We start from the raw sequence: 23,355 nt of genomic DNA on the forward strand, positions 1-23,355 counted from the left end.
TATGGGGAGTGTACCAATTCCATTGGTGAAATTAGAGCTCTGAGAGATGGTCACCAACTTTGCGTTGCAATGGGGTTTTCGGACTTTCATGTTAACACAGACTTTGCCATGGTTGTGCGCTGTACTTCCTTGAAAAAGTGCAATCTTTGGAAAGGCTGGTACTAGTTCAAGGAAATTCAGGTCTTGAGTGACTCGCTCCGCCCAAGGATCTCTTTCACCTTTAGAGAAGGCAACAGGGCAGCGGATTGGCTGGCAAATTGGGCATGCGACTCAGCAAATAATTCTTTCTTCTCTTCTGTTTCGGTGTTCCCCCGGAACTCAGGCGTATTTTGCATGAGGATGTGGCGGGTATTCCAGTTTTGAGAACTCGTTAATTGTTTATTTGGGTTTTGTATGGGAGTGAGGTCTCACCTGTTTGAGTGTGATGGAGTATGTCATCTTCTCGGGTTGGGGTAAGGCGGGTATGTCTCCCCTTGTGTTCTGTTTTCTTGATTGATTGATTTTTAATATAAGGTTAGGGGCCAGCCTGGGTCCCAGATAATATTCGGGATTGAAAAAAAAAAATTAGTGTTTAGAGTCCTAGTTGTTTTATTCTTTTTCTTTTCCTACCCAACTTATGTTTCTATTATTGGATTATAAATAAACTCAACTGTAGCTATAGAAGTCACACTGGTTCTATTGCTGGGTTACTTCTTCTCTATTATTTTGTCTCTCTTCTCTCTTCTCTTCAGTCTTCTCTGTTTTCTATTTAGTTCTCTACATTGTTACGACAACAATTAAGAATTCTTAAGTTTTTATGGAGAAGAAAATCTTGAGTGGGCAGGGTACCGACCAGAGCCCTCCAAGTAATGAAACTATGTCTTGGAATATGGAGCTTGAACCATACAACTGTCTACCAAGGAATGTCACCACCTTTTCACCTGACTAAATCCCATGCAGAAGTGGATGGAAAACACTTAGCGGGGGAGAGAGCCCACTACACAACATACCCACTACCCGGGGGCCTTCTAGGAATAGTATGGAGCAAGTCCCAAACATGGGCAAGCTCAGAAGAAGCTAGGGGGACCTGGAGACCAATGGCCAGCAGAGACAATGGAGGAAACAAGGGCTAATCTGTCAGATCCCATCACCAAACACAGAGAGGAGAACTCCACTAGGGTGCCATTTGTCTAGCCATAGCCGAGTAGAGCAGCAATCATCAATCAAATTCTTGATTGCATCTGAAACTAGAGCTCTTAGCTTAAGGATCTTTCTCCAGGTGCATGAGGCATTAGAGGCACAACAGACAATCCAGATGGATTCAGTCTCGAGGTTATTTATAGTGTATCCAACCCACCCAAATGCCATCGGTTTTTGTAGCAATCCTCCATAGGTGTTTCAAAAGACCAGCCTTGTTTACCTCTTTCACCTTTCTCAAACCCATGGTTCAAGGTCTCGGTTCGAACCTGGTTTCGGCCAGGCAGAAAACCCAGTTGGGCCGAGATCTCGGCGAGTTGGTGCATTTTTTTGATCCTCTTTCCATCGGTTTGAGCATGGTACACAAATTTATTATTATCACCTCCCTTTTAAAAGAAAACACTCATGAGAGCCTCTAACTTTTTGATAACAGAGCTAGGGATACCAAACACACCAGTCCAATAGAGGTAAGAAGCCTAGATGACAGCTCTGACCAGCTCCAACCTTCCTGCAAAGGAGAGGAGCCTACTCTTCCATAATTGCAGTTTTTTCTTAAGCCAATCCAGGATAGGGGAGCAGTGATGCTCAGAGAACCTGGAGGGAATCAATGGAAGCCCCAAATAAGTAAATAGTAAGATGCTGAATCTCACAGCCTACAAGATCCTTGAGCAAGTCTTGATCTTCGATTGGAATGCCAGTAAATAATACAAAGGACTTCTGGGGTTAACTGATAGCCTACATATCCGCAAAAAATTGTAAGGCATTTTTCACAACTGAAATAGATATTGTTGTGGCTCTAGAGAATATAAAGATGTTATTAGCATATACCAGATGAGTTAACTGCATCTCCTTACATTTTGGGATAGAAACCAACAGCTTTTGATCCTCTTTCCATTAGAGATGAGAGGAAAGACCTTCTATCACCAAGGAAAATAGCAGAGGGGAAAGAGGGCAGCCTTGCCTGATGCCCCTCAATGGGGCAAATAACCCACAATGGAGACGTTCACCTCCACTGACATGTGAACGGTAGAGATGCAACAGTGAAGTAGTGAACCCAATGGATAAAAGGAAGGGGGAAGTTCATCCTAACCAAGATCTGCTTTGTATACTCCCATCTCACAGTATCAAAAGCCTTCTTTGTATCGATCTTCAACATGGCAGAAGGGGGGGGGGGGGCTCTACCAAAACCTCTAGCAATTTCATTACAGAGCAATAAGTTATATGTAATACTTCTTCCAAGAATAAAAGCAGACTAATTAATGCTCACAAGGTCTCCAACAACCATATTCTATCTATTTGCCAAAACCTTTGCAATAAACTTGTAAAGAAGATTTACTGAGGGAGATAGGGCAGAAATCACTGACCTTTGAAGCTCCTTCAAACTTAGGGATGAGGCTTATAGAGGTCTGATCGATGCTGCCAAGCTGCCCAGGGTTGAAGAAAAAAACTCTGAATGCCTTTCATCAGATCTTCCTTAATGATGTCCATAGATGCATTGTAAAAGCCATGCTAAACCCGTCTGGTCCTGGCGCCTTTTGCCTTTATGGGATTTGATTGCTGCCTAAATTTCCTCATTTGAAGGAATAGAAGCTAAGATACTCTATTGCTCCATTGAAATCATACCAAAGTGGAAGAAAGGAGGGGCATCAGAAACCAGGTCAAGATTGCAGGGATGAACAAATTTTGAAAGCATTTCTCAACTATTTCTCAGTGTTAAATCTCTACTGGTCCTGCTGCTAGCATTTCTCACATATTTATTTATTTTCTATAAGAGAGCAAGGTTTGTAACACCCTTACCTGGGAGAAGGATTTCAATAATCGAAATTGGGGTCTGAATTGGCCCCAGTCGATTCAGATTCCGATTCAGATCAGCATAATTGGCCTGAATTGCCTGCTTACCCCCTAACTGATCCATTTTATGGGATCAATTAATAAATCAACTATAATAAAAAAGGAAAAAAGAGGAAAAACCGAGGAGTTCTTTCTTCCTCTTTGGCTCCCACCTCCTCTCCCTCTCTCTCTTCCTCTCCCTCTCCGGCTCTGGCTCCACCTCACCTCCTCCCTCTTCGGATCACCTACCATCTCCCCCTCTCTCGGCAACTCTTCTTCTCTCCAGCTCTTCTCTGCTTCCCTTCTGGGGCTCTTCCCTCCCCCTCCAGCTTTCATTTCTCCCTCTCCCTCTCTGGCTTTGGCTCTGGCTCTGGCTCTGGCTCTGGCTCTCCATCGGTCCTTTTGGATTCCGATATGTACTGTAGACTAATTTAAAAAAAAAAAAAAAATCTTAGGCTGCCATGTATCCAACATGTACATGATGGAATCGAATTGGATCGGCTGATTCTTTGGAAATTACTTTAAGTAGCAAAGGAAACTAAGCTCAATAGATCTGTTGAAAAATCAAACCAAGGGAGAAATATTTGGAAGGATAGTGGATTTATAAATGATTCCTACATTAAGGTTTAAGTTTTTCTTTTTCTAACTTGTGATGCTTTTTTTTTCTAGGTTCATATAACTCAAGGAGACTTTGTAGGGCAGGGTGTGATTGTGTCTTGGGTCACCCAAGATGAACCAGGCTCCAACACTGTACTTTACTGGACTGAGAGCAGCGGGGAAAAATACAGTGCAGAGGGCATCTACTTGACCTACAAGTACTACAACTATTCTTCAGGCTTTATCCACCACTGCACCATCACTAACTTGGAGGTGGGTTGTTTAGCATTCAAATGAAGATGCATCCCTGTGGCTAGGAATTATCCTTTAAATTTCAATCTAACCTGACAGGAAATATGCATTTCTACATGTACTTCAAGTTGACAAACAAATTGTTAGCTTTTAAACAAGTGAGAAATTAGGGTGAACCTACAAACTAAGTTCTTCTTTTCTCTTGCTTTCATTTATGCAGTTTGACACAAAATACTACTACGAGGTTGGGGTCGGAAATACCACACGGGAATTTTGGTTTATAACACCTCCTGCAGTTGGGCCTGATGTTTCTTATACATTTGGTCTCATAGGTAATTCTATCATCACTTGCTTGAACAGTTCCAGTAGTACTCTTCTTAAAGGTTATGATTCTCTAAGCTCACTAATTATTTTAAGGAGCGCTGTTCTCTGTGCCACAGCGCAGCCTGCGCCCAGGCACATGGGGGTGGGTGCAAAGACCACCCTGCCCCCCTGCACAGGCTGCCCATGTGCCTGGGCACAGGCTGCGCTGCAACACAGAGAACATTCTCCCTTATTTTAATTATGTTGTTTGAATTCGAAAACCTGAATTGCATGCATCATATTATTACAGAAGTAGACTTATTAATGAACTTATATATCCTTGTGGCAAAATATTGATTTTATGTGTTAGTGTTCAAACTTGCTTTCATGTGGATCTCATAGTCTAGTACATCATTTGCAGGGGACCTTGGGCAGACTTTTAATTCAAACAGCACACTCACTCATTACGAAATGAACCAGATAAAGGGGCAAACAATGCTGTATGTTGGTGACTTCTCTTATGCGGATAACTATCCATTTCACAACAATGTTAGGTGGGATACATGGGGCAGACTCATAGAAAGAAATGCTGCTTATCAACCTTGGATATGGACAGTGGGAAATCATGAGATCGACTTAGATCCTGAATTTGTAAGCACTCAAAACCTATCCAAACCCTAACATACAACTTGAAAGTCTAACGTTTTCCATCAAAATGTTTATCAGGTTTTCATGACTTGTCTAAGGAAACCAAGTTTATTTAATTTCACATAGATATTCTTTTACCTTCTTTAGTATGTAAAGTAGGAACTAGTACACCATGCAAATATTCATACCAATGAAAGAGAGTTTCACGTAAAGGGCAGCGTAGTGGAAAAATAAATTTAATTATCTAATCATATTAACCCAATGATCAACCCTTGCGTAAGTATAAGGTATTCAAAAATTCCATCACGTGGAAAAGGGAGGATAGTGACCTTGACTACCACAAGTGCAATGCCTCCTAGGGAACTTAGCTCTTCCACTACCACACAATGCAAGGATCTCTTGTAGTGAACTCATCAGAAGTTATACTAAGATGAGTTTCCAAATAAAACTTTATATCTGTCTTATCTGTCTTATCTCATTCTTATATTATAACTACTATAATATATCTCTTAAATGATAGGGATATCTACCTTTAATAAAATATTAGAGAATATATTAATTTTTAAGTAAATATTTACAGTTTAGAATCAGAGACTTTGGGAATGATGTGACTTGTCATTAATGACAAAGGTCTACTTTATTTATAATAGAATTACAACCCAAGGGGTAGAAAGGTAAAAAGATAAATAAAGGGAAACCCTAATTAACCTTAATCTAAGATGCTAAAGATACTAATCCCACGGTTCTCAACACTCCCCTTCAAGTTGGTGCAAACATATCATACATGCCCAACTTGGAGATCAGTGGGTGAAACACCTTACAATTCAACCTCTTTGTAAATACATCAGCAAGCTGATTTTCAGAACTAACAAAAGGGATATAAACAATCCCTTGCTTGATTTTTTCCTTGATGAAGTGTCTGTCAATCTCAATATGTTTTGTCCTGTCATGCTGAACTGGATTATGGGCAATGCTAATGGCAGCCTTGTTGTCGCCATAGAGGCGCATAGGATCTTCAGAATTAACTCCCAGATCACTCACATACGCCTTAATTCACACGAGTTCACATATCCCTTGGGCCATGGCACGATACTCTGCTTCAGCACTGGACCGGGATACAACAAACTGTTTCTTGCTTCGCCATGTGACAATATTACCTCCTAAGAAGGAACAATAACCAGAAGAAGATCGCCGATCATCAATAGATCTAGCGCAATCAGCATCAATAAATCCTTCTAGTCTGAGGTTCCCATTGTTAGAGAAGAGGAGACCTTTTCCGGGGGCAAACTTCAAATATCTCAATATACGGTGCACTGCAAGTCTGCATCAAGGTGGGATGTCCTAGGATCATGGAGGAACCGACTCACAATGCCTACAACATAGGTGATATCGGGTCTAGTGTGGGACAAGTAAATCAGCCGGCCAACCAGTCTTTGATATTGTTCTCTGTCAACCGAGTCACCCATGGCACTGCTTAGCTGATGATAGACCTCAATAGGAGAATTTGCAGGCTTACATCCAAGCATTGCTGTTTCTTCAAGGAGGTTCAAGACGTACTTTCGTTGGAAAATAAAGATACCCTTATCTGACCTAGCAACTTCTATCCCAAGAAAATACCGGAGTGGTTCTAGATCCTTTGTTTCAAACTCCTTTGCTAGCAAAGATTCTAGATGGGAGATTTCAGTATTGTCATTCCTAGTGATTACTATACATACACAATCAGGGCTGTAATTTGGGTACCACTCTTCTTCACAAACAGGTTATGATCAGCTTGGCTTTGTAGATATCCAAACTTCTACAGGGCTTTCAGAAGGCAACCAAACCACGCCTTAGGAGATTGTTTGAGTCCATAAAGGGATTTCTTCAATTTGCAAACATGACCAGTAGAAGACGAGGGAGCAAAACCTGTGGGCAAGTCCACATACACTTCCTCTTCAAAATCTCCATTCAAGAAGGCATTCTTGATGTCTAATTGTTGAAGGTCCATCTCAAATTAGCAGCACATCATACTAACGCCCTAACCGAGTTCATTTTTGCAACCGGTGCAAAGGTTTTTTGATAATCTATCCCATAGGTTTGGGTGAAGCCCTTGGCAACCAAACATGCCTTGTATCTCTCAATGGTGCCATTTGCCCTTTGTTTGATTGTAAACACCCATTTGCACCCAACCAATTTCTTCCCTTTAGGATGAGGGACAAGTTCCCAGGTACCATTTTTGTCTAAGGCCTACATTTCTTCTAGCATGGCAGCTTTCCACTTCAGATCTTTGATAGTTTTTTTCCAATTCGGTGGAATAGACATAAAAGACAAGGAGGAAACAAAGGCCCAATAGGAGGGTGATAAAGATTCATAAGAGACAAAATGGGAAATGGGATGTTGTGTGTAGGAACACACACCTTTTCTAACAGCAATGGGACGATCATCATGAATAGCAGGATCAGACACATTATCAGAGGTAGGAGAAGTATTACCTGATGGTGTGGGCGAATCTGGTGAAGGCGCCATTGTGGGTAATGGTTGGTTGTTCATGGTTACTGATGAAATCTATCTTGGGAATTGGGAGAATGACTTGTGTCATAGGAGACACATGCCAGCTTTATTTATAATATTATAAGAGAATATTCTAGAATGAGTACAAGACCAAAATACCCCTATAAGACAATTCTACCCTTGTACCCATATTACAACATTCCCCCTCAAGTTGGTGCATAGATATTAATCATGCCCAACTTGCTAACAATAGAACTAAATAACTTAGTACTTAATCTCTTGGTAAGAACATTAGCAAGTTGATCATCCGAAGGAACAAAAGTAATGCACATCTGACCACTGTCGATCTTCTCCTTGATAAATGACGGTCAATCTTCACATACTTTGTTCGATCATGATGAACAGGATTGTGAGCAATGCTGATTGTAGACTTACTATTAGAGTACAATCGCATTGGCATCTCCACATGAATTCCAAGGTCTTGGAACAACCCTTGGAGCCAAAGAACCTCACATATACCCTAGGCCATAGCCTGAAACTTAGCCTCTGCACTGGAACGAGCCACAACTGCTTGTTTCTTGCTCCCCTAGGTAACAAGGTTTCCTCCTACATAAGTAGAGTAGCCAGAAGTAGAACGCTTGTCGTCAGGGGTTCCAGCCCAAGTAGCATCTGTATATGTTTCGACTTTCATGTGACCGTGAGGTGAAACCAAGAACCCATTCCTTGATGTAGCCTTCAAATACCTCAAAATTTTGTAAACAACATCCAAATGGGTAGAGTAAGGGTCATGCATGTACTGGCTTACCAAACTTACTGCGAAGGCAATGTCTGGATGAGTATGAGACAGGTAAATGAGTCTTCCCACCAATCTCTGGTAGTACTACCTATTCACTGGTTCCCCTTCTTTTGACCGGAGATGACAGTTTAGTTCAACAGGAGTTTCGGCTAGCTTACATCCCAGCATACCCATTTCAGTCAATAGATCCATGGTATACTTCCTTTGAGATAAAGAGATTTCTTTGTTAGTGTTGGCAGAATCGTGGGCTAGAAAAGAGAGAATGAGAGAATAATTGCTTAGCTTCATTGATAGGTAAGCCCCTCTATTTATAATGGAGGGGAAAGTTACAAGAGACTAAAATAAGCGATGTGGGACTAAAACCCACATAGCCGACTTAAACTTAATAACATAAAAACTACCCCAAAGGGACCACTAGAGTACATATTCCAACACTCCCCCTCAAGCTGGATTATACAAATAATTAAAGAAAGAAGATCCAGCTTGAACTAAAGAAAAAAAGAACTCCATAATAATGCTAATAATGCTAACACTCCCCCTCAAGTTGGCGCATACAAGGTACTAATGGCCAACTTGAACAAAATGGGGAAAAAACTAAGTTGTAGTAGAATCCAGCTTCAAGACGAATGCAACTCCCAAATAAACCTTCAAGAACTTGAAAAAATAGATCTTCAAAACTTGGGCAGACTTGATCAGCAAACTGGGATTGGAATGTCTTCCAAAAAAGGCAGCTTTCACCAATCTTCTATTGCTGTCCAGTGATGAATCTCTGAATGATAATCTTGAAGATAAGTAACTAAGGTAGCGAGCAGATGAATCAAGCAGCAGAAAAGATCAAGCAGCGGAAAAAATCAACCCAACTGTAAAACCTCATGTAGGCAGGCAATAACCAAACATCTTCAGTACTTTAATACCAATCTCCCCCTTACGGCAAACTCAACCCAATAATGAAGGATACCCAATAGCAATGGTGGAAATACTGATCTTCTATGTTTTGCACCAAGTGTTCCTGCAAGTTCTGCTTTCTGCAATGGCTGCAGGCATACTGTACATAATCCACCCCACGTGTAGTAGTACATGTGGACAGAAAACGGAGATGATGTAAGAAACAGTGCAAAAGTATAATATTCCAAAAGGTGCTAAGGGTAATGGAAAGAGAAGAAATGGCAATTTAGAGAATACCATAAACTTCTAAGGTGGTTATGGGTATATGCCAAAGATATGATATGGGAGGTGGTGAAGTGAAAAGAAGCAGTGGGATAATGAACCATGGACAAAGCAACCCAGTAATCTACAACCTTCTTTTAATCGATCAAACTAATTCCAAAACACCAATCTCCAATGATCAGATCTGAATTTTAAAAAACAGGTCTAATTTGTAGAAGGAGAAGGCACCATTCTTAAAAAACTTGATCGATCTTTACACAAGGAAGAACAAGTGTGCAAAACTCCAATTTATAAACTCCCACATGCTAAATAGAACTGGCGAAGATATTTGGACAACAATGGATGTAAGAAGCTTCAACAAAAAACTTGGATCAGATCTGAATTTGTGAACAATGCTAGGATCAAGTTCTCAAAGTGAGCCGGATATGAACCAGAAAAGCTTCACATAACTGAATAGGTTCGTAGTTGCAACCAATAACCTTGGAACACACTGTTGTAATCCCAAATATGCTGATCTCCAGGGTAGTAGATGCGAGTCTTCAATAATGAAAGAAATTCGATCTCCATTAGTAGGATACTCAGTCTCAATGACACGGCAGCAGTAGTCCTCATAAAGGCAGCAGTAACATGTCAACCAGTCATGCTTACAGAAGCCAATCAATACAACCAGCAATATATGTAGTAAAGCTCAATAGAACCAGCAAGTATAGATTAAATAACTCAACAGATCCATAGGTAGTTGAAGCAGCCAGTCACATAGGTAAAAAAAAGGTTGATAATTGGAGAAACCGAGACATAAGAATGAACCTGAATTTTTACCAAAAAGAACTGATGAATGATGCTGAAATATGGGTTGAATACTCCTCTGATAGTTATAAAACTCGCCTAAAAAAATCTGCAAGAGTGGACTGCCTTAACCCTTTGATCGATTATAGGCAGGGTTTTGTAAAAAACCCTGAAAGTGAAGATCGATTGTAGGGAAGTGGGCTTCAACAAAAGTGATGATGACTTGTCAAAGGTGATGTCTTCTGGTAATAGATGCTGACCTCAACTGCGGGAATGGATCTCCAGTTCGAATAACCAATCTCCTTGGTGATTGAGACTTGATCTTCAATTGGGAGAAACACAAAAAATTGCAGAAAAAATAGGGCAGCAGCTATCTTGTGTAATAGAACTTCTTCAAGCCATGAATAGTTGAAGTAGAATGTCCCTCTTGATGGTAGAAACACCTCCAAAAAACTCTAGCAGCAGCAAACAACCCTAACCCTAAAATCGATGTGTCAGGGTTTTGTAAAACCCTGAAAAGGAGGATCGATTAGGGTTAGGGGTCTTCAAACACTTGGAAAGAGGCTTATACTGAGGTCGAGTGGTCCTTGTAGTTGGAGTAATCATCCCTCCAAAAACAGCAAAAACTGAAACTTGTAACCCTAATTTCGATTTGAGTCAGGGTTTTAGCAGGTAACCAAAAATAGCAGGTTGAGAAGGTTTTTCTGTAAAAACAAATCCAGCCATCAGAAAGTGTCCAAACTTAGGTCGAGTAGGGCTTGTAGTAGTAGGGAATCACCACCAAAAAGTTAGCTGCATCTGAAAAGGGAAACCCCAAAATTGATTGGAGTCAAGGTTTTGAAAAACCCTGACAAGTTGAGATCAATTTGGGTATGGAGGCTGGAAAAGTGAATAAAAGATGGAGAGAAAGAAAAAAGGGAAGGAAGACTATGGAATAGGGTAGAAGAGTGCTGGAAAAGGGTGCATAGGAGGCTCCAACAATGGAGGATCCATCTTTATTAGGTAGAAATCAGATCTCCAAAAATTCTGGACAGCTCCAATTGCAGGTATGGCTCCAGCAGATTTCGAACAGAAATTTTTTAATAAAAAAAGGTAGAAAGGGAGGGGGGCAGCAACTAAATCATTGATATGCTGTGTTTACCTCATTAGTGCTGCCCCTTTACAAGGTTGAGAGGAAGAAGAACAGAAGGAGGAGAAGCCAAGAAAGGGAGGAGAAGGGAGAAGTCGATTGAAGAGATGGATTAGGGTTTTCTTTCTCTTTTTCTAACCTAGATCAGACTAGCTCTGATACCATGTTGGCAGAATCGTGGGCTAGAAAAGAGAGAATGAGAGAATAATTGCTTAGCTTCATTGATAAATAGAGGGAAAAGTTACAAGAGACTAAAATAGGGGATGAGGGACTAAAACCCACATAGCCGACTTAAACTTAATAACATAAAAACTACTCCAAAAGGACCAGTTGGAGTACATATTCCAACACTCCCCCTCAAGCTGGATTATACCAATAATTAAAGAAAGAAGATCCAGCTTGAACTAAAGAATAAAAGAACTCCATAATAATGCTAATAATGCTAACAGTTAGAATAGACAACCTCAATTCCCAGGAAGTACCTAAGTTTACCCAAATCTTTGATCTCAAACTCAGTGCCCAAATTTTTTTTCAACAATTCAATTTCCTCCTAGCTACTCCCTATGATAATTATGTCATCTACGTACACGACCAACATAGTTACATGTGTGGTAGTCTTCTTAATGAACAATGTGCGATCTACATTGCTTTACTTGAATCCAATGGAGACCATTGCTTTGTGAAATCTACCAAACCATGCCCGAGGAGATTGCTTTAACCCAGATAGAGCTCTATTGAGTTTGCACACCTTTCCTTGAGTCCTCTGAGAATCAAAACCTGGTGGAATGTTCATGTGAACTTCTTCATCCAATTCATCATGCAAGAATGCATTTTTACATCAAGCTGAAATATGTCCCATCCCTGATTGACTGCATAAGACAGAAGCTCTCTAACAGTATTCATCTTGGCCACTGGTGCAAACGTCTCCTGATAATCAATCCCATACATCTGGGTAAAGCCTCTAGCAACAAGCCTGGCTTTATGTCTCTCAGTGCTTCCATCAACTTTATGTTTAACTGCAAAAACCCATTTACATCCTACAACTCTCTTTCCAGGTGGTAGCTGAACCAAATCCCATGTGTTATTTTTACCTAGGGCTCTCATCTCTTCCTCCATAGCTTCTTTCCAGTCCGAGTAAGCCATTGCCTCTTGCCAAGAGTTAGGGATAGAAACAAAGGACAAAGAAGCAAGAAAGGTCTGAAAATTAGAAGACAAAGAGTCATAGGAGACCACATTAGATATGGGATGATGAGTACAACTACGTTTACCTTTCCTAACAATAATAGGAAGGTCAAGAGTAGGATCACTAAGAGGAGTAGAGAGTTGCTTACCAGAAGGAACATGGTCAATAGGACCTGGAATCATTTCAGTCAATTTTGTGGGAGAGATGGTAGTAGGCCTGTGCTGCTCTTGTTTCCTCTTCCTTGCAAACACTTTGAGTGGCTTATTTCCCTGAACCTTATTTTCCTAACCTGGCTGAACCGTGGTTTCTACCAGCACAAGAGTCTCCCCCTGAATAGGAACCACACTTTGTCTTTGATCTTGTTCTTGACTAGTAACCCCATCTTCAAGAACAGGAACTTCCTCTTCTTTCCATGGCAGCCCTATAGGAGGAATACACTGAAGAAACTCTTCACCTGAAACAGGTTCCCCCTGAAGAGTGATAGAATAAAAAGGAACAGATTCCTGAAAAACATCCATAGACACAAAAACTTTCCGGGAAGAAGGTTGATAACATTTATATCCCTTTTGGGTAGCAGAGTAGCCCAAAAAATACACCAGAGACCCCGGGGATTCAATTTCCCATGGACATGATGATTGCGAACAAAAGCAACACACCCAAAAACTTTAGAAGGAATAGGAAAAGTGACAGTTCCAAGGAGAGTGTCAAGGGGACTTTTATTATCCAGGACACGAGAGGGCATCCTATTAATAAGAAAGGCTGCAGTGAGAACAGCATCCCCACAAAAACGAACAGGGACATTCATAGAAAAACGTAATGACCTAGCAACCTCAAGAAGATGACAGTTTTTCCTCTCTGCCACTCCATTTTGAGGTGGATTATCAACATAGGAGGTTTGATGGATAATCCCATGGTCAGAAAAATAAGACTGACAGGTTCCAATAGAGTACTCAGTACCATTATCAAACCGAAGAATTCTGATTTTGGCATCGAATTGAGTAGTAACCATATTATGAAAATGTTTAAAAATGTGGAATACATCACTTTTCTGTTGCATTAAATACACCCATGTTGTCCGACTATAACAATCGATAAATGTCACAAACCAGTGATAGCCAGAAGAAGAAACAACACGGTCAGGGCCCCACAGATCAAAATGAATTAAACTGAATGGAACTAAACTACGTTTATCTGAAATAGGATAGGTATGTCTGGTATGCTTTGCAAGAATGCAAGCATCAAAATGAAAATTGTTCAAATTACATGACTTGGAAAAATTAGGAAATAAACTAGAAAGCATGGTTCAAAATCTCGCGATATTTCGTCGAAATATCGCTTAATTTCGTATATCTCGAGCTTACCGAGATGCGAAATCAGGTCGAAATGAAAAAATACCATATTTCGTCGATATCTCGTGAGATATCGACGAAATATGGTATTTTGGCTTAAAGTGTCACGTGAAGGGGGGCTTTAATACAATATTTCGCAGATTTCGGTCCATATTTCGACCGAGAGCTGCATTTGCTAAGGAATTTCAGTCTTTTGCCTATTCTTCCACTCTTCCAAGCTCTCATCCAACACTCTAGCCATTGTTCAAGCACATTGTTGTCGGATTTTCGCCGGTAAACTCATCGGAGGGTCATCTAAGCTCATCATCCAAGCCTTTTTCCACTATTTAAGGTAAATTCTATTCCTCTAAAACTATTTTTTTGAAAAGACTGTACAAATTTTGTTGGATGGTGATGATATTAATATATGTTAGACACCGGAGGCCGATCTATAGCCTCACGGTGTCGAAATTTTTTTCCATATGTATTTTTTTTTTTTTTTTTCTGGTTTTAAAAATTCATTTTCCTACAATTAAAATAGGAAATAATTAGGGGTAATATGACTTAGATGGTAATGAATTAAATATATGTTAGACACCAATGGCCGATCTACGGCTTCACGGTGTCGGATTTATTTTTCTGCTCTTTAATAATTATTTTAATTTTCATGACATACCACTCCATTGGCATCGGATTATGGTGCATCACAACCTTACGGTGGATATGGATATGGATCATCATCATATGGGCGTTTAGTGGGGTAGGGGACTATGACTACGAGTCCGATCCCGGGGACATCTTGGATCATCTTTTGTAGATAACATCTTTGCATACCCTAGCGGACCTAGCTACCAACCTCACCAGCCATACATGCAGCCAATGCCATCGCCTCTTGCGCCGGCGCCAACATCATATCACAGTGGATCATCTTCTTCACGGACTGGATCGATTGGTAACCCTAGTTTATATCCTAGGATAGGTTACCTACAGTATGTTGATGATTCCATTTACGTGACACTTGTGGATGACTACACTCGTTTCTTCTCCGATTCTATACCGTGGTCCACATATGTCCTTCAAACAGAGAGCAATGGACGTCGACTCAGCGAGGCATGAGTGGGATTGATCCAAGGAGGCACAAGAACTACTATTAGCGTTTAGCACTTGTAATTTGTAACTTAAGTTGTGATTTCATTGATCTATGAACTTGTGAGTTGTGACTTGCGAGTTGCGAGTCTTGTGACTTACTAACTTTGACACTTAGTGTATTGCCTTTAAGGCTTTAAGCGAGTTATTGAATATTATGGAGTTTATGAGAATCATGGCACTCATCAATGTGTATTGGCTTTAACTTGATATGTGATGAAGTTAAATACTATTATTAAATATTAACTGCCTAATCTATGTGTATTTAACTATTTATACATTAGGGTCGGCGACCGTATGTCAATCAAGGGTGCAAGCCCAAAACACCAATTTGAATTCACATTTTTACAATTTTATGGTTTAAATGTGTTTATTAAGCTTAAATAAGGCTATCCATGAAGTTTCAGGCCTAGATATGGCCAAATACCCCCCGAGATGGACCCCCGAAATATTGCAGAAAAAATGCAATATTTCGGTCATATTTCGCAATATCTCGGATATTTCGGATATCTCGGTAGGCCCGAGATACCGATATATCGCGAGATATAGTACTATGCTAGAAAGAATTCTTAAGGGTGGGTGTCCCAATCTACGATGCCAAGTGTACAAATCAGCAAGAGCTTTGGAAGAAGATCCTGGGAGAGAAGCCACAATAGATAATGCACTAGGAGGCTGTTCTAACAGGTACAGGCCACCTTCCATCTTACCACATGCAATCGTACTGCTCGTTTCCAAGTCCTGAAATACACAGTGAGAAGGAAATAAAGTTACTTAACAGTTTAGCTCACGTGTAATATTATTAATGGATAGCAGTTTAGTAGAAAAATTTGGAATACGGAGAACAGAAGATAAGGATAGATAAGGTGAACATTTAATAAAGTCCTTTCCGAGATGGGTGAAAAAGAGTCATTAGCAACCCGGACCTTATTATTCCCAGCTAATGGAGAATATTAAGAAAAAAATGAAGGGGAACCCGTCATGTGGTCAGTAGCTCCTGAGTTAATGATCTAAGGGCCCAATTTGACAGAGGAGCTATGACCAATAACTCAATACCTAAAGTGGAAGATGTAGAATAATCGGAAGTAGGGGCAATAGTGGCAGAGGCGACACTGGCATGGGCCGAAGGTGCTGGAGTTGTAGTTTCCAGCCTAAACATCAAACGACGCAGGTGACTCAGCTCATCTGTAGAGAGAGGTGTATCAGACGAAGCATCTTCAGTTACATATTGATGGGCAGCACTTCCTCCAGACCGTGGCTGGCCACGCCCACGAGATTCGGGTGGGCGACCATGTAGCTTCCAACACCTATCCTTGGTATGACGTTCCTTACCACAGTAGTCACACTTCACAGGGGGTTTACCAGGCTGAACGGTACCACGAACCGGAGCCCCACTAGATCCAGGGGTAGAGGCCAAAGCACCCTTGGAAGGGGTCGTATATTGGTTAGAACGCTCTACAGGTGGATGATGAACCATAGGTTCTCGCTTGCTTTCTTCTGAAGCCACAATTGCATAGGCTTGTTCAAGAGTAGGAAAAGGATTATTCAACACATGAGAACGGATCTGGTCATACTCCATATTCAGGCCAGCCAAAAAATCATTAACCTGAAGGTTTTCTTCCCACTTGCGATAAGCTATAGTATCAGCCTGACATGTAGTAGTAAATTTCTCATAAAAATCCAAGGTCTGCCAAATACCCTTCATGGTATTATAGTACTGGCTGAGAGTAAGATCCTTCTGTTCCATCTTATGAATCTTCTTACGGAGTTCATAGCACTGGACAACATTACCAACCTTAGAATGGGTTTCTTTGGCAATACTCCATACATCAGCTGCACTCTCCAGTAGAAGGTAGCTTTGGGAGGTGGAAGGTTCAATAGAGCTGAGAAAAGCAATCACAAGACACTCGTCGATGTCCTATTTATCCTGGGCCTTACTAGCAGCAATATGATGAACAGATTTACCAGTCAGATCTCCCGTCAAACCACGAGAACCAACTGCAAGCGAAAACAGACCTCGACCACATGAGGTAATTGTTCCCATCAAGCTTGACAGAGTTAGTCTAGAACGTAGTCGTCAGACATGGCTGCTGATGAGGCAAACTCACAAATCACACTTAAAAAATCCCCACAAAAAGTGATTTAACTCATAAATAGAGGATAAAAAAAAGACCCTAGGTGGGATACACTCACCATCAAGGGAGAACGAAAGAGGAAATTAGGGAAAGAGACCCTGATGGTGGCAGAAGTGGTGGCGGAAAAGGGTGGTGAAGGCGGAAGTTGGCGGAGGAAGGCAGAAGAAGTGGGTTGGGGCTGTAGTCTCGCGCACGAGAGAGAGAGAGAGAGTCGTGAGAGAAAGAGAGAGAGTCGCGAGAGAGAGAGAGAGGGTGAGCCGAGAGGAGAGAGAGAGAGAGAGGTGGAAGTGGTGGTGCTATGGTGGTGTTGGCATTGCGATTTGGTGAGGAATAGTGGTGGTGATGATGGTGTTCTCAAGTATCACAGCTCAAAACCCTAGGTCGATTTCTCGGCTCTGGATACCATGATGAAATCTATCTTGGGAATTGGGAGAATGAATTGTGTCATATGAGACACAGGCCAGCTTTATTTATAATACTATAAGAGAATATTCTAGAATGAGTGCAAGACCAAAATACCCCTATAAGATGATTCTATCCTTGTACCCATATTACAACAGTTACCTTTTTCTTGAATCTACTCTGAGTGTAAGTTATCGTGTCTTGATCAGGAACATAGTGAACTAATGTCTCTCCCTCACTATTGGTACTGTCAATAATAGGTTCCCCTTGGACATGAAGCTCCCCCTGAACTAGGAGACTATCAATAATCATAGGGGCAACAGCCAACAGCTAATGACAACTCTTCCTCAAGACTCTCCCCCTGAAGAGGGGTTGTAAAATAAGGTTTTGACTTATGAAAGGTGACATCCATGGTTATATAAAGGCGGCGAGAAGTAGGGTGATAACACTTGTTACCCTTTTGGGAGGCTGAATAACCAAGGAAAATACAAGGGCCTAAGGATCCAGCTTGGATCAGTTGGGAGAGGAGTTGTGGGCAAAGTAGACGTACCCAAAAATTTTGGGAGGAAGGGAGGAGGCAATAATAGGGTTTGGGAGAAAGGAAAGACGGGTTTTAAAATTGAGTACGCTCGATAGAACTGTATTGATAAGGTAGGCAGCAGTAAGGACAACGTCTCCCCAATAGATTTTAGGGACACCAGTAGTAAACATCAAGGCACGGGTCATGTCCAAGAGATGACGATTCTTCCGTTCAGGGATGCCATTTTGTTTTGGTTTCGAACAAATGAAGTTTGGGAAAGGATCCCATGGGAAGAAAGATGCTGCTGAAAATTATTATCAATATATTCCGTACCATTATCACTACGAAGAACTCGAATGGTAGCATCAAATTGAGTCCTAAGCATTGCATGGAAAGACTGAAAGCAAGAGAAGGCATCAGACTTATGGTGTAAAAGGCAAATCCATGTGAGGCGTGTGCAATTATCAATAAATGTAATGAACCAACGAAAACCTTCACAATCAATGGTCCTAGAAGGACCCCAAACATCAGAATGAATAATGGAAAAAGAAACATCATTTTTAATATCACTAATAGGGTAAGAGTTTCATGTATGTTTTGCAAATTCACACGCATCACAATGGAGCTGTTACAAACCACAAATTCTAACTAAATCAGGAAACATAGAACTTAAAATATGAAAAGAGGGGTGGGTGTCCCAAATGGCGATGCCAGTGATGAGGCTTGGTTAATGTGCTATCAGAATGGAAAGTGTGAGCTGATGTAGGGAAAGGAGCTGTTAGGTGGATTCCAAGTGGTAGAGACCGTCATGGACCTGACCATACCCAATCGTTGCGCCTGTTACCGGATCCTGAAACACACATGAGTGGAAAAGACGTGAACAAAACAATTCAACTCACTGGTCAAACGATAAATAGATAACAAATTAGCACATAATTTTGGGACATGTAAAACAGAGGTGAGAGAGATGGGAAGAGCAAGAGACTTAGCCTTTACCCAAAATGGAAGACAGACCTATCGGCAACACGTACCTTGTCTAGGCTAACACACATGAGTGGAAAAGACGTGAACAAAACAATTCAGCTCACTGGTCAAACGATAAATAGATAACAAATTAGCACATAATTTTGGGACATGTAAAACAGAGGTGAGAGAGATGGGAAGAGCAAGAGACTTAGCCTTTACCCAAAATGGAAGACAGACGTATCGGCAACACGTACCTTGTCTAGGCTAGAGCAAGGAGAATAGGTACGGAAGACCTCTGAGTTACTAGTCATGTGGTCGGTGGCACTAGAGTCTATTAGCCATAATGGACTGGAAGAAGAGACATGGAAATTACCTGACTGGGTAAGATTGGAGACAAAAGAAGAGCTAGTAGTCAACTGTGTCACCAATTGTTGGATGGCAGCAATCTGATCCGGAGAGAAAGGTGTCATAGTAGAGGGAGCATGGCAATTATCAGCTACGTTAGAGAGATGAGCCTGGGAACGAGTTCTGCTCAGTTTGTGATTGCGTCCATTCTTGGGACGCTCATGGAGTTTCCAACAAGTTTCCCATGTATGACAAGTGCGACCACAGTAGTCGCATTTCACGGGCTCCCATGTAGAGGAGGGAGCCTTGGAAGTATCCACAATGAAAAGAGTAGTAGTAAGTAAGGCTGACCTTATGGGAATAGCATGAGGCATCATAACAGTCCTGTGATGTTCTTTAGATTGAACCAAATTATATGCTTGAAGAAGAGTATGGAATGAATCATGCCCTAGTATCTGTACCCGGACTTTTTTTTTGGGTGAATAAAAATTTCATTACTAAAGAAGAAGAAGAACAACCCTCAAATAGGAGGGAAGACTTTACAAAACATGGAGCAAAAGCCAAAAGACTCAAACAGAAGAGCCTACGGCAAGGAGGGAGATAGAAGGAAGACCCAGGAGACAACAATGAGCCTGTTCCTTGGGGTGTCCTTACAAGAGGAGGAAGTAACCGAGCTGAGTTTGGAAGTAATTTCAAAGGAAATGAAGTTCCAAATCTGGCTAAGCGAACGGGATTTGGTAGTCCATTTCCTTAAATTACGCTCCATCCAAATATGATTGATCGTTGCGCAGAAAGCCATCCTACCAACCACATCACATAGAGAAGATCCTCCAAAAGTCATATCAACCCAAATCCATTCTCTGTCGAAAGGAAGGATCCTACGATTTCTTGGCCAGCATTTAGCAAGAATACCTTTCCAGATGGAATGAGAGAAGGGGCAATAAAAAAAGAGGTGATTTGAATCCTTAACACCATTCCAGCAAAGACCACAAGAAGGGGGAACAGAAATGTGCCGATGCTGAAGGAAGGACTGTGTTGGAAGGCAGTTGGAGAAGACTCACCAAGCCGTGAAACAGTGCCGGGGAATATGATACTTGAACCAGACAAGCTTCCTCCATTGGGCAAGAGGTTGATGCCACCGAATGAGATCCCAAACAGCTTTGGAACTGAAGGAGCCCGAAGAGCTTGGCAGCTACATAACACAGTCACCCCTAAGAATGGGTCTTCTTTGAATGGAAGGCAAATGGTTCCAGATAGAGGTGAGCTCAGGATTGGAAGAGGGAGGAGGGGCCCAGCCATTTGCATCAATGATATCAGCCACCAAAGCATTTCTAGGTAACCCAGATCCATAGATAGTTCTAGGTGTGACTTGTTGGAGGAGAATTCCCCTGGGATGCCAATGGTCCAGCCACAAGGAAGTGGAGCTTCCATCACCAATGTGAGAGTGAATGGATCCAAGGACAAGGTGGCTGGAGGCCAGAATAGTGCGCCAAACCCAAGAAGCATCCGAGGGGATGGAGACGGTCCAAATGGAATCCGATCGAAGCAGCCCCGAATAAATCCAATCCACCCAAATACTTTTCTTCCGAGAAGCAATCTTCCAAATCAACTTGATGATGCCAGCTGAATTCACCTCCTGAATCCTTCTAATACCCAAACCACCTTCTGCAGGAGGAAGACAAACTGATTACCAGCTAATTGGGCGGAGAAATCTTGTGGAGTCGGATCCCTTCCAAAGGAAAGAAGCCATGAGAGATTCCAGGGATTTGATGATGGAGGAAGGCAGCCCATAAATTCCAGACCAATAGATATAGGAAGCTTGTAGCACAGACTTGATGAGAACCAGGAGGCCCGCGTAAGAGAGAAGTTTGCCTTTCCACAGTTGAAGACGTTTCCTGATAAGATCCAACATGGGGGTGCAATGGTGGGCTGATAACCTGGCTGGAATTAAAGGGAGGCCTAAATATTTGACTGGAAACTGGCCAAGAGGAAAGCCACACATGGCTTGCAAAGGGGCTTTTTCCAGCTCAGAGACCCCGGCCAAGAAGAGTAGGGACTTTGTAGGGTTGATCTGGAGGCCCGAGAGATCATGGAAATGCTGCAAGCAAAGCATAATGGACTCAAAGGAGGTGATGGAGGCCTTTGAGAAGATCATGAGATCGTCCGCAAAAGCAAGATGGGACAGCTTGAGGACTTTGCATTTAGGAATGGGGGTGATGAGCTGCTGGTCAGTGCAGGATTGGATCTCCCGGGATAAGATTTCCATAGCCAAAGTGAAGATATAAGGGGAGAGAGGGCACCCTTGACGAACACCCACCGTAGAAGCAAAATAACCAGCCGGGCTGCCATTAACAAGCACAAAAAATCTCAGAGAAGAAATGCAGCAATAGATCCAGTGGGTGAAAGCCGAGGGAAAACCCATCTTGATCAACATCTTATCAATGAAGTCCCATCTCAGAGAATCAAAGGCTTTATGGATGTCAATCTTCATAAGAGCAGCTAGGGAGTGATTCTTCCTTTCAAAGCCTCTAACAATCTCATGGCATAGAAGAATATTATCCGAGATGTTCCTGCCGGGGATGAAAGCGGACTGATTTTCACTAACAAGGAGATCCACCACAGTCTTGAGCCTGAAAGCCAAGATTTTGGCAATGAACTTGTAAATCTGATTGCAAAGGGCAATGGGCCTGAAGTCCGACATAGTTGAAGCTCCCTCCTTTTTTGATCATATTTAGGGTTCAAACCAGTCAAAAAATCATATACCTATTCCATCTCCCTCTCCTTCTGAAAAGTACCAGCATAGCAGGGTGCACCATGGCAACGGGATGATAAAAATCTAACTGCTGCCAGAAGGTGGTCAGGGCAGAGTAGTAGGCAGTGAGGGAAAACTCCTTCTGAATAGTGCTACGAACCTGTCGTCGTATCTCATAAATCTGGGCATAATTCCTTGCCTGTGAATAGGTCTGGTGGACAGCATTTCAGAGATCCTTAGCAGAGTTAAAAAGGATGAAGCTGGGACTTACAGAGGATTCCATAGAATTGATGAGGAAAGACATCATCAATGCATCATTAGACGACCATGTAGCAGCTGCAGCTGGGTCTGTAGGCTTGGGAGTGTTCCTTGTGATGAGGCCAGAATAATTGTGTCCCCGGAGTGCAAGAAGGCATGCATGAGACCAAGTAAGCTAGTTCTGGCCATTGAGCTTGATGGGGCTAGGTTGAAGAGCGTGAAGTCCAGAGTTGTTTAAATGACCAGGTGGGTGTACCTTAATTGTGCCAATGGAGGGCACACCAGTGGAAGTACCACTAACAGATTCATCAGTCATGGTGATAAACTGATAATAAGGTGGGAGAGACCTCAATCAACTGATAAAAGGTACAGGCCACAAGAGTTGTGGCTGCAAGGGAGATGCGACATAGGGAAGAGCGGCGATGGGAGGCGCAATGGCAAGGTCACGGTGGCACCGGCAGTAGAGGCCTGCGGATGGTGGCGCAGCGATGTGGATCTTGGTGGAAGGGCAGCGTGGCGACACCAGCAAAGAGGGCCGGCGGACTGTGGTGTGGCAATAGAGATCGCTGTGTGAAGGGCCCATCGACGGAGATCGCGGCAGGAAGAGGCACAACAGGCAGTTGGTGTGGGCTAGAGGCAACTAACGTTGTCGCAGTGGTGGGAAGTTGTGTGGTGATGGAGACACATTGAAGAAAAGAAACTAAAGGTGCATGGTTCAGGTACCGTCTACCATGCTAGACAAGGAGGCTGGTGCCTCCAAACGGTGGCGGTGGTGATGGAGAAGAGAAGCACGAAGAACGAGAAAAAAACTTTTAGGTTTTTGGGCTCTGATACCAAGTTCAGAATCAGAGACTTTGGGAATGATGTGACTTGTCATTAATGACAGAGGTCGTCTTTATTTATAATAGAATTACAATCGAGGGGGTAAAAGGGTAAAAAGATAAATAAAGGGAAACCCTAATTAACCCTAATGTAAGATGCTAAAGATACTAATCCCACGGTTCTCAACATTTACCAATATATATATATATATATATATATAAATAATGTAATTATAACTCTTATATCTCACAAAGTGGTAGTTAATTACACTTAGGTCTCTCCAATTAACAATATCACGTAATAAACCTTGAGCATGAAAATAATTAC

General features: G+C 41.9%; 1 protein-coding gene across 2 annotated transcripts in view; it reads left to right on the forward strand.

Moving 5' to 3' along the window:
* Positions 1–23,355, forward strand: part of LOC122646732 (purple acid phosphatase-like) — a 46,883-nt gene that overhangs the window by 8,595 nt on the left and 14,933 nt on the right. For both annotated transcript variants that reach the window (XM_043840338.1, XM_043840337.1), the window contains exons 2-4: positions 3,676–3,876; positions 4,076–4,187; positions 4,580–4,809. In XM_043840338.1, the coding sequence (XP_043696273.1) occupies positions 3,676–3,876; positions 4,076–4,187; positions 4,580–4,809 (543 nt within the window). The remainder of the gene's footprint in view (positions 1–3,675; positions 3,877–4,075; positions 4,188–4,579; positions 4,810–23,355) is intronic.

Source organism: Telopea speciosissima, chromosome 11 (genome assembly GCF_018873765.1).
Source record: "Telopea speciosissima isolate NSW1024214 ecotype Mountain lineage chromosome 11, Tspe_v1, whole genome shotgun sequence".
NCBI lineage: Eukaryota > Viridiplantae > Streptophyta > Magnoliopsida > Proteales > Proteaceae > Telopea > Telopea speciosissima.